Raw genomic sequence first — 12,497 nt, 5'->3', positions numbered from 1 at the left:
TATAGATATAGATATAGATATATAGATATAGATATAGATATATAGATATATCTATATAGATATATAGATATATCTATATAGATATAGATATATAGATATAGATATAGATATATCTATATAGATATAGATATAGATATATAGATATATAGATATCTATATATTCATTCACAAGTATTAATTTTTGTGTTTTGAAACTGCTGAAATGATTTTTGGACACTCAAATCCATACCAAAATCATATTGCCCTTAACAAGCTCCACCAATTAAACGGCCAGGTTTAAATTGCGTCACCCATACCGCAGCCAATCCCAAGCATGCACTCTATATAGGAGGCGGGACTTTACGGCAGCCTGTTGGTTGTCACGGCAACGTTGTGTGTGTGAGTGGGGCGCATGTCAAATGAGGGCGAAGGTAATTCAGGGTGGACTAGCGTTGCTTGAGCTGTTTATAAGCAACAGACTTTAGTAAACTAGTTAGTTGGCTGTTGTAGGATAATATTATAGGTTGATCTGCCGACACTAGAAAATAATGGTAAGAGAAAACTGTTTAGAATGGTTCGTTCACGCTGAATGATCCGGAGCAATATGTCGGGTCATAATCTCCCACCGGTACGGCATTTGCCACAGTGGACTCGAGTGAGGCGACTCGGGAAGTCCTGCTCTCCACGGCGTTTACCTGCGAACCAGCTGCCCCAGCTGCCCGTCGTCCCGCCGGCGAACAGAGGAACAGCGTGCGGGGCAGCAGAGGTGTCGTCCCGTCACGGAGACGTGGACCCCCGCGTGGCTTCAGTGCAGAAGAATATCCAGTTCCTCCAGCAGCAACACAGGGACACTCTGGAGAAGCTCCATGCAGAGATAGAGTATCTCAGACGGGAGAATAAAGGTGAAGACACCAGTAGGAAGAATGAATGTCGTTTCTACCCATTAATAAACACTCTGACCGAGGTCACGTGAGGGGTAATCACGAATGATTCATACGTGTTGACAATTGAAGCATAGAAAGTTAGTGCTTCAAATCATAGAATTTTAAGAGACTGACAATGTATTCAAATAAGACACAATATATACAAGTTTAAATGTTTTTAAATAATGTGCTATGATTTGGCCTCTCACTTTGCAGGAGGGGTTTGCAGCAAACAGTGCTTAGTGATCAATATTCTTATTCATAGAAGGGTAGAGAAATAGAGTAGCTTATTTCATTCCCAAGAGAAATCTACAGGATAATGGTTTTCATCAAGGAATCGGCTACTTTATGGGCACATGGCCCAGAAGAATCCATATCAGTTAAAAGGGGTAAACTTCGTAATCTGCTGTTGTGTCCACAGTCCACCTTTTAATGAATTTAAGTTAATGACAAAGACCTGTCTGTCTTCTGATGAGGTGCTGAAAGGAGAGACATTCAATCTAGGTACTGTGGTCGCGTAGCAACTCCAGGGTTTGGATGGTCTCTCTCAGTGGGAGGTGGACACAGATCCAGTGTCACTTTACTGAACCGGTCACATGCTGTTCCATATTAAATGCTTCTCGGCACCCACCAGGAGACTCTCCGGCCATCCGTCTTCGTGCCTTCAGTCAGGCCCCCATGGAAACACAGGCTGTTTGTCGGGGACCGTGTTTGATGACTGTGCCTCTTATTTGCCTCCTTACAGTATGTTAAAGCACACTAAAACACTCTTAATGTGGATGTTGCAGAGTTGCAGTATAAGCTGATAATGGAGCCTCCAAAGTCAAGTAGAAAAGGTAAGATGTAATGCTGATTCACTGTTTTTTGGTTCTTTCTGCTATGCTCAGATGATGTTCTTGTGGGATTAGGATAGTTTATAGTTCTAGTTGGTATCTCATGCTAGACCAATTATGAGAAACTCGTCTGCCAAACAACATTAAGGGAGTAACATTTAACAATTTCTAACTATCCTCGTCCCGGGTCCTCTCTCTTCTAGGGATGACATACAGTCGGAGAGGCGTTAGACCACCCACTCAGGGTAGTGAAGCTCATACGGGACTCTACCTGGAGGAGCCGCTGCAGGACACACGAACCCCACAGGACCAAGCACTAAGGTGAATCTACATCCAGGTTCTTATTCAGAAATCACGGTCAGAAACACTGAAAATGTGAAGTAGGTCTGGTTCACAAGAAAAAACACCAAGTGTAGACTTTACCGCGAGGCAATGTTATGCAACCTGGGACTGGGGTCCCCAACTAGACGGGCCACAAACGGTTATAGATTTATTAGGATATTTAGATATGAAAAGTATTGAATTATATTACTATTCTAGCTCATTGTACCCCAAAATAACTTAAAAGGCCCCCAAAGCACTTCAGTAATATGCAACTCAGCTGTATAGCGTACTATTTACTGTATACTTCTTCTACTTCAGAGGAAGACATTGTAGTACTAACAATTAAAATATGATTCATTATTATTTATTTAATTGTCTAACATATTATTAGAATTTGAAGGCTATTATTAAGTAAAATTAGGACCATTGTGCCTCTGTTTCACTCTTCCCCTGAAGTAAACATTTAAATGCAGGACTTTTACTGTGTGGTATGAGTAGTATTGCTATTGATAATTAATAGCGGAGGTATTTTGCTGGCGGTAATGTTAATAGTGGTATTGTTGTTAAGTTCATATCAGGTCTTACAGCGGGGAAATAGAGCTAGGATAGTCAGAATATCTCCGACATTTGTGACACTCAACTGCAATTCAGCCATTAAGACATTAAGAAAACACTCAATCATGTTGTATTGGGATTTTACAAAACAATCAGATAATATCACATCTCATGATATCACTGTGAAATTGGAAACTGGACATTAGCAGAACATAAATCGCATTAAGAAGATGTGAAACAAAGAACACATGCAGTGGTATACCACAGCTACAGCATGGGAAGAAGCACAAGACAGGTTTCCAAAGAGGTGTGGAGCATATGGTAGTAATGCTGACACATTGGACTGTTTTAAATGTAAAATCTAAAGTAGATGGCCGGTGTATGTATAATTATTTGTCAGTCCAGATTGCAGTCCAATCTTGTCGTTCATCTGATTTTATGGTATGGGTTTCTTGTTACTCTAACAAAAGAGGCATATGGAAGGGCCCATACCATGTATTATTTAATTAAAATATATACTCTACAATATTATGTTAATGCTTAATCGAGTGTGCCCAGCTCACAAAGTTATATTTGTTAAAAAAACTCGTATCTAGAGTTTTTTGTGTGTGCTTATGCAAAGACTCAATGAATTGTACTGCAGTGCAGTTAGCCTGCAGCCGCCCTGTGATACAATTGTTAATTGTTAACATTGAAAAGTTTGTATGTTGTTTCTAATTGATATTATCTCCCTCACTCCATGGGGAGCAGCATTGGAGAGGGCAGCGACATTCTGGGATCTGCCAAGCAGGACCATGCTCCAGACGTGAAGGGGGGCCTCATCACCTCGTTACAGCCTCTACGAATTCACAGCAACCCCTCCCATCCACCGCGCGCACCCACTCTACAGGAGTGTGAGGTCATCATCCGGCAGCTGTACAATGCTAACAGTTTACAGTCTCAGGAAGTAAGGGCCCCATCATCAGACAATATCAGTCTAAGTGCATTTGCTTTTTCAGCATTGTGGGATTTAAAAACACAGTATTTTTTTTTTTTTTTGTTGTTTTCCAGATATTTCTGTGGAAATAATTTCATGACAGTATATGACTCTGCCATTTAGATTATTCGTGTGAAGGCATTGCTGAGAGATATTGTCTTGAGCAAGAAAATAACCCCAGAAAACTACATTCTGACCAAGACCTACCTTGTTGATGGTACCCGGTAAAGTGATGAAATATTATCATTTTTTATCTTCACCCAAAAATTTAAAAATAACACAGTTGTGATAAGGGTATCTCTGTTTTTTGCACTTCTCAGCAAACCTTCAGAGGAAAAGAAATTTCCAAAACTTGGTCTTCAAACATATCCGGAAAAAACGTAAGTACATCTCTCCCTCCCTGTGCCTCTATGTCACAGATTGCTCAGATCTCCATAATATCGAATTCACTGCCTTTTGTAACCAATACGGAGGCTTTTTGCGGTGCTACTCTTGACTAAAAGCCATCTTGGCCCCTCTCAGTTAAGTCTGTGTATTTCCTGTCCCAGGTCTGGACCCTCTCAGTCTGGGGTGGTCCTCCCAGCCCTCAAACAGAGCCTCAGCTCCACCATTGCAGAGAGACAGAGGAGGACCCGTGCTGTGCAGAGAGACCGCTTCAAAAGGACGGTGCAGTGACGTGATGGACACGTACCACAGCGTCAGCTGCATCCATCTCAGTACTGGGGCTTTTCATGGTTGTACTACAAAGCCTTATTCACAGTTATGGATATCCATTTGAAGTATTGATGCCCTATAAAATGTTTTTTAAGATGTCTATGGGTACAGAAAGGGGGACAGATACTATGAAAAGATTTTTTAAATGGTCTATAGACTTAAAAGCTTTTCATTTTCCACACAAAAAGAAGATGAAAAATGGTCTCAAATCTACTTTTGTACTGGGAAGGGAAAATGTTTTTATTTATTCGACCTGATTTTAGCACATTTCAACTATTAAAGTTTGACATCTGGCTGCTTATTTTCACCAAACCGAGTCAGTTTTGAGTGAGTTTTAGTTAGTTCTCACTGCACATTTGTTGTAATTCTGCCAAAATGATGGTGGAATTACTTTTAAAACAGCTAACTTTCATCCGTGCAAACAACCAAAGTCAAGCCTTTAAAAGCACATGCAATTAATGAAACAGGAGAGACTTATGAGGCTTATTTCTCACACACTTTTTGTATTGGTTTGTATTGATACTGTATGGAGCAGTGTCCTGTTTTAACTGGCCCGGTGCGTTACCGGTCATGCACCTGCAGTACAACTTAGCACAACAATACAAAACTCTATTAAATTGTATTAACACAAAATAGCGCTGTCCTGTTTTTTTCCTCCCAGACTCCAAGAATATGTTCAGCTTCGGCAACTGTGTGAACATTTCTCAGTGAGGTGGTACATAGCCGTGAGGAAGTTAACACATTTAAAAACACCTGGCTTTATTTCACAACATGAATCAAAATGTAGCTTGTGTAGGTCAAGAACTGCATGCAGCCGGGCGTGAAGACGATTCCCTTAATGTGCCTTTTACAATTTAGGTGCTTTTAGTGCCAAAGTGTTTCATTAAGTATGAAACTAAGTCTTTAAAAGTTCCCTTTGACATGATCATGCAACAATCCCAACAGTCTAAAATGTACTTTACTGTTATGTTTAAATATAATACATGCATGCACCCACTAGATGGTGGTGTTTCTGAAGAAACTCTTCCGTGAGCATCCATTAAATCAAGGAATACAAATGTTACACACGGGTATGTAATAACTTACCTTAGCCTTGTTTCCAAACTTTGCAGAAATTATTACATTTTTTATTTGATTTTGTTATATTTATATTTAGATATTTTGCATGGAATTTGTGTATTTATGATAGCTACAAAAAAAATGCAATTATTTATATAACCTATTGAAGAATGGCTGTCATGATCGTGCAATGAAATCAGAATATATGGCTAAAATAAAGGTTAACCAGAACATTTTGTTGTGAAAATGCAGAGAGGTAAACAGTATGCATCCCTCAATATTAGCCTTTTTTTTTTTAAAAAACGTTTACTTCTGAGGAGGAAGAGGCCCTGTTTGTTTGTGTTTCCCCTATTTTTTTGCATCACTGCGCTGTTGTGGAAATGTGGGAATTGGCAGGCATTAGCCATTTAGACCCAGTGGGTGCGAAATCTCTTAACATTCAGACAGCGCTGCAGTGATGAGAGCTGCTCTGTGCCAGCTGCAGCCTCCTGATGCATGGTCACTGAAACCTCAATAACCAGAGGAACAGAGCTGCAGCTTTATATATTTTACTTTCATCAATTAGCAGAAGTTGTCCTGCCAATGTTGGACGGCTTGTCCTGCTCAATCTGAGTTTTCCAACATATTCTTTGGTTTGTCTCCCTCTTTATTCAGGCTTCTTTTGAGCCACTGTACCCCCTCCATTTAAATTCACTCTCCTCCTTCCAGCATATTGTGTTGTCGGTTGAGTGGGTTCGGGAGCTCCAATTCGATGTGTCACAGTTCTGTGCCAGATAATACTTATTATGAGTTTGAATGGAGGGGAAGTTGGAGAACAACAGGAAATTAAAATAGAGAAACATGTAAAACGTTTTACGGGTGGCATGAAATTAGCTGTTGACTGAGCAAATATAACCTTAAACATATGAGCCACTCGTGAAGCCACAGTAAGCTACACACATACAAGATAATAGGCTACAAAGACATACATCATAAATATCACATTAGAACATGACGTTTCATAGGACAGTCACACAGACAGGGGACCCATCGAAGACGATTGAGTTGTCAGATACGATTGGGTGTAAAACTGTCACTCGTTTATCATAATACAGTAATAGTAGTGAAATTAAACTGTTTATTCTGCCATAGGAAGGCTCTTGAGGATGGGAACCGCAGAGATCTTGGCTGTAGGACCTTAAGATCTCAAAAGCCCCTTTACTTTGAGATGTCTACAGATGTATACAGTGGTGGAAAGTAACTAAGTACATTTACTTGTACTCAAGAAGAGTGTTGGCATACTTATTCATTGTCATTTTATGTTACTATAAAGACCTATGTAAAATGCAAATAATGAATTTTATTTATTTAATCTTATTTAGCTCATAATACTCGTGCATTTTTTAATTATTAACTATTTTTTTCCACTGTGGTATTGCTACTTTTATTTCTTCAACGATTGCTTATTCTGACTGAGATGTACAGGGTATGGATGTACAAGATAATGTGAGATTTACCCATTGTTTGTGTTGATAGCAGTTGCAACATGATATTGTTAATTATGCAATAAGTAAATTAAATAGTTAACTTTTTTGCACATTTTAAAGTGCACTATCACACTGTAAAAAAAACAGAAAGTAGCAGACAATAGGCCTGTATGCTGGTTATGCTGCTGTTATAAACAAACCTGCAAAGTATTCTGACATTTTATGCTGGTGGTTTGCCCTGTGGTGATGACATCACTGCCTCATCGTTTCACATACAAGATGTTCTGTAGCTGCGTCATGGAAACATGATTGACACTTGCTCAGGGGGCGGGGGCTCGTCACCCGCCCACCCCCGTTTCCTCCTCCCGCCTCCGCCCTCAAGGCGTCAGTGACGTGCAGACAGAAAGCGGGACCTGCCCTCCCGTCGCCATTTTTCGGTCTCGTACTCGTACTTCTGGTGGCTCAGGTGAGGGGGGGGTACGAGCAGAAATAAAGGGAAAGTATAAAATACAGAACCGTTAAGCCGGCATCCCTCGTGAGCGGTTCGGAGTACACGCGAGAGCTTCCAGCATAACGGCCCGGCACCTGAGATGACCGTGCGGGAGGCGAGCCGCTGCTGTGAAACCTTTTTTTTGTCTGAAGACGTGTTGCGGGCCGCCATTTTTTTGTGTGCCGTGCTGCCTCAAAAGTCTTGCTCCGACTCGAGAAAGGGGATTTATAAACGCATTTCCATGACGTGTACCTCACTGTAAGATCCGTAATCATTTCGTTTCCGACCCCGTGTTCGCCGGCGACTTTTTGCACGACATGAGGATCAGATGAAAAACTGAGGGGCACCGTTTCCGTTCTCGTAACTGACACTGACTGGAGGATATACAATTATTCGAAGAGAAGCCTGGTGTTTCTCGGAAGGCGGAACGAAAAAGGGAAGCTTCATTGGTCATTTGTTGCTTTTGCTCTCCGTCGATGTTTGTCGTGTAAGTTCTTAGTTTTTAGTATTTCGGCTGCTTGAACAATCCCTCAACCGTTGACTGCTGAACACAGCAACCACATTATGCTCCAAAGTTGGATCCAGCCAGTCGCAGCCTGTCTCTGAACACGTCAGGTTGTTTTCTGTTGTGTTATTTTTAATCGTAGCCTGCAGCATTTAGCAGAACTCACTCGCGAACCTCACAACAGGGCTACGGAAGCCCCGCGTCTTCTAAACCCTCCAATTAACTTATTGTCTGTGATGTTTTCTTCTTATTTTTAGACTGATTAGTAACTTATTTTTGAAATGTCAGCCGCTCGGTTTGATTCGTCGGATCGGTCCGCCTGGTATTTTGGACCCGTGTCGCGACAGGAGGCACAGAACCGGTTACAAGGACAGAGACACGGCATGTTTCTGGTGCGAGACTCGTCCACCTGCCCCGGTGACTACGTGCTGTCGGTGTCCGAGAACTCCAAAGTGTCTCACTATATCATCAACTCTTTGCCCAGCAAGAGGTTTAAGATAGGCGACCAAGAATTTGAGCACCTACCCGCTCTCCTGGAGTTCTACAAGATCCACTACCTGGACACGACCACGCTCATAGAGCCAGCACCCAGGTAGGAAAAGTCTCCCAATACCCCCATCATCAGTAAGATCTACACCATGATAACATGCAATAACAATAGGGGCCCGTTATACATGTTTTGCCACCGAAGACTGGGTGATCTAGGTTAAGTAGGTTGTCTATTTTTATCAAAAGCAACCCACTTTCAGTCAGGTCTCAGTACCCTGCTGAAATGCACCATCCAGTTCAACTACAAATATGTGACACTCGAGCAAAAGTGTCCCTGATTTCATTAAAATTGTCATAATATCCACTTGACAGGGTTTTAATGGTAACCTCCTTGTGTCTCCTGACTTGGCCCTCATTGTTTATATTCTCTCAAGGTACCCAAGCACAGTGAGTGGTCCTATCCAGCCCATTGGAGGCCCCGACGAGAACCTGGAGTATGTGCGGACTCTGTACGACTTCACTGGCAGCGATGCGGAGGACCTTCCCTTCAAGAAGGGGGAGATCCTCATCATCCTGGAGAAGCCAGAGGAGCAGTGGTGGAGCGCCAAGAGCAAAGAGGGCCGCGTCGGGATGATCCCCGTGCCCTATGTGGAGAAATTGGTACGACCGTCACCTCTCCCCGGCCAGCCGTCCCATGGATCCCGCAACTCCAACAGCTATGGGATCCCAGAGCCCTACGCCCAGCCACAGACGCCATCGCCACTGCCCCCCGGAACGCCCGGAGCAGTTATCAACCCTCTACCGTCCGTGCAGAACGGCCCCGTCATGGCGAAGGCCATCCAGAAACGAGTGCCGTGCGCCTATGACAAAACAGCTCTCGCTTTAGAGGTATTGGAAATTTGGATTTCACTTATCTGAAATGTGTTTTGTCATTTTTCTTCCTCTTTGCTGTCTTCTTTTCTACCTGTCTAAGAAAGTGTTGTAGTAACTACAGGACTTCTTTATGAAGCAGGTGAAATATTTGTGAATTCTGGGTCTAAGTTATCTTACGCCGTAGAACGAACTTGCTTTTGGTTCAAATTACAGGTTTGAGCCTAAGTCCACCCACTGCATCATTTTAAATAATGCAACAAAAAAAAGTGGACAAGAGGGCTGAGAGGTGAAACCACTTCCACATGACCAAAGCCTCAACATAGCGTTGACAAATATGACAGCTCCAGCTACAAAGACCAAGTGAAATACAATATACATTTTCTCAGTTTTAAGCGCTGCAGTGACACGGAACCAGTTGAACATTGCTAACGTTTCCCTTTTCATCGCTCACTTGTCCTCATCCCCGGCCTTTTCTGCCCTCTCCGGTTGAAATGTTCAATTCCTCTTTTTTTTGCCACCGTCGTTGGACGTTATTAGTAGTGTGCTCTGTTGAACCACACACAACAGTGATGGCACAGGTTTTGTGGTCCACATGTAGAGAAGTCAACTGGTCAGGAAAAAAAAAAGCTTTTCAGGTTGTGTTAATTTGACAATAGTTGAGTTTGACATAAGATCATCACTGTGAGGTCTTAACTGCATTCTGCATTGAAATTGGGTGAGTCAGTAGCTAGTAGTGAGAGAGAGAGGGGGGGGGGTGACGACATCAGTGCTGTCAATCTTGTTTTCATGTGTGAAAGTGTCATAAGATAACTTGCAGCTCTTCTGCATTCGTCTTACATTTAAGGCTGTTTCCTGCGTAGTCACACCAATTCACAGCCCAGCAGCAGCCACTCTGTCTGCAGGGGGATGCTGTTCGTGTGCATCAAGTTGACTCAACTTATTGCTCTGGGCTCTGGCTGCATGCGGATTCAATAGTGGCGAGATGGTACTTGATAGCATTCATCGGAAGTGAGTGAATGTCTGCCACATTTATATCTTATTATATTAGAAAGATGTTATCTGTGTAGTTTGTCTTTGAGATGTTTTTTTTGGAATGAATGATGAATTAAATGCAAAATACAGTTTGGCAATAAATTAAGGGTGGGCGGAGACTGACAATATTATGTCCCCATTTCCCATGATGGGGGGGGGGGGGTGAGTGGAGCCCCAACTCTACCTGTCTGTAGCTCAGGCTCCATGCTAGCTGCTAAATGTAGCAGCGGCTCCATCAGCAGCACCGTTGCACTTCGCGGCTCGATCTCATTCCTGTGAAGTGCACTCTGGCTAACATGGGTCTGCTTTGACTGCGGCAACATGTCCGAGCGTGTCATGTAATGCACAACGTGCACTTCATATACCCGAGGGCCTCCGAATCGCTCCGCTCTGATAGCAGGCTGAGCTGCAGCGATTGCCCCCCCCCCCCCGGGGGACAGATGCAAACGGAAAGGTATCTCTGCTGCCATCCACTGACATCAGAGTGAGTCGGTGGATGCAGGAAGTAAACTAGGCCGCTACAGTGTGGGTGCTGTGATACACGCTGTCCCTGTGACACTGACTTTGGGAGGAGGCGTATATTTGGACCATGAGCAAACCCGGTGACTGGTGTTCATTCAAAAAGGTTAGGCAGCTCCCTCTAACATTAGTCCGGTAACTGATATTAACAATCACCTCAGGGAATACATAATACCTCATTCAGACACTGACATGAGTTGAATGGGTCTTCGCCCATCACTGGTTAATTCAACCATCAGCACAAAGGGAGACCGAGACCGAGAGAGGGCAATGGAGGAAGAGTATGGGCGAGCATTTGAGAAGTGAAACTGAAACAAGACTTTTTGGCACTAATGTTGTGCAATTCTGTGGGAAGGTATGAAGTATAGAGCTAAAGATGAACCCGTGGCTGGTCTCTTGCTGTATGAATGGGTCAGACATATGTGAGAAGTGTGTCAGTGTCTTCATAAAAATCTTTATGTACTTTACATAGCCCCCCTTGATTCACAAATAATATAATAAGTACTCCTTCACATTTACATTCATAGTTAAGTCATTTAAATCGTATTTTGATCCATTCTGATGGTTTCTCCGGTTCAGAAAAAGTCAGATGTGTCCTAATTCCAGTCAGTGTTTTTAGTCAATAAAGTCTGCATTACCACACCTCAAACGTCCTGTGAAAAATGTATCTCAACTTCCATAATTTGCTAATCCTAATTTGCTAGGACTAGTAGTCCTGCCTCGCTCCCCAGCAGTGTTCTGACACTAGATGGTTAATCGAGAGTGAGTGCCGTTGTTCCCTTGGACAGATTTACAAAAATCAGAAATGCTAAGCCGGGTCGCTAAATATACGGCGGTTAATATACGTGTGCAGCCGGCCCAAGTAGTTTAAACGCGGGGTTAACATAAATCCATTGTCTGTCAACAATTCTACATTTGAATGCACTCATTTACTATTGTTGGTGTCTTTTCACTTGTCTTTCAATATGCCCCATACATATTCTCTAGTTATCTCTTTTGAAAGTTTTTGGAAGGAGATGCAAATTAGCAGACCTAAATATAAAGGAGTTATGTAGATTAGGCACAAAATCCTGATTCATAGAAACAACCTAATCAGTGGTGTAATTACTCTAACTGAGACAAGGAAGCCACCAGAAACCCTCAAATACATGACTAGAAATAAACTGGAGCGCTAGTGTGTCCTGTGCTATTTACTGTTTTCTGGTGTGAAACTTGCTTTGTACTGAAAACGCATATCTTACCTCGTCACGTCTCTTATATCTGTACTGTGGCTCAGAGGCAGAGGCTCCGGGTCATTATTCATTCGCTTCAGACATGGCAGTCCCCACCACATTGGGATTCTGGTTGCAAAAATAAGTCTTAAGTTCTAGAACACGATCTTCAACATACTTAAGAATCTTTAGTCAAAAGTCTGCATCATTCACAATCAACCTATTCTGATTGGCACATGTCAACCCCTTGAAATATGAGATATAATTCAACTTTATTGGGATATGAACATTTGTGAGGGTCAAACTTTCCGCCGTAAGTCTTATTTTTGTCTTCCATCTTTATTGAGAATATAAGTGAAGGCACTCTAGTTTTGCTCCGTCATGATTGGTTCAAATGGAAGCTCTTCATGGCGGCGTGAAGGATTATTGTTCCACATAATGTCTCGGACTAGATGTCCTTGAAGCTACAAACAGTGTGCCCCCCCTGCCCCCCACAACCCCCCATATCCCAATACCCTCCCCCCGCCCCCCCCCCCCCTCCCCTCCCCC

General features: G+C 42.6%; 2 protein-coding genes across 2 annotated transcripts in view; both read left to right on the top strand.

Annotated features, from left to right (window-relative positions):
* The first annotated feature begins 285 nt into the window (after positions 1–285).
* Positions 286–5,643, top strand: ccdc74b (coiled-coil domain containing 74B). Its single transcript, XM_031838863.1, has 7 exons — positions 286–881; positions 1,691–1,738; positions 1,939–2,056; positions 3,365–3,560; positions 3,714–3,814; positions 3,911–3,970; positions 4,139–5,643. Exons 1-7 carry the CDS (start codon positions 569–571, stop codon positions 4,263–4,265), a joined length of 963 nt encoding a protein of 320 aa, XP_031694723.1. The 5' UTR covers positions 286–568; the 3' UTR covers positions 4,266–5,643.
* A 1,596-nt stretch (positions 5,644–7,239) lies between these two features.
* The window catches only part of crkl (v-crk avian sarcoma virus CT10 oncogene homolog-like), a 6,600-nt gene continuing 1,342 nt past the window's right edge, over positions 7,240–12,497 (top strand). The window contains exons 1-2 of the mRNA XM_031838861.1: positions 7,240–8,416; positions 8,748–9,201. Coding sequence (XP_031694721.1) covers positions 8,106–8,416; positions 8,748–9,201 — 765 coding nt within the window. The 5' untranslated portion in view covers positions 7,240–8,105. The remainder of the gene's footprint in view (positions 8,417–8,747; positions 9,202–12,497) is intronic.

This window comes from Anarrhichthys ocellatus, unplaced genomic scaffold (genome assembly GCF_004355925.1).
Source record: "Anarrhichthys ocellatus isolate YVR2014 unplaced genomic scaffold, GSC_Weel_1.0 scaffold1075, whole genome shotgun sequence".
NCBI classification, from domain to species: domain Eukaryota; kingdom Metazoa; phylum Chordata; class Actinopteri; order Perciformes; family Anarhichadidae; genus Anarrhichthys; species Anarrhichthys ocellatus.
This window is presented reverse-complemented; position numbering and strand designations above follow the sequence as displayed.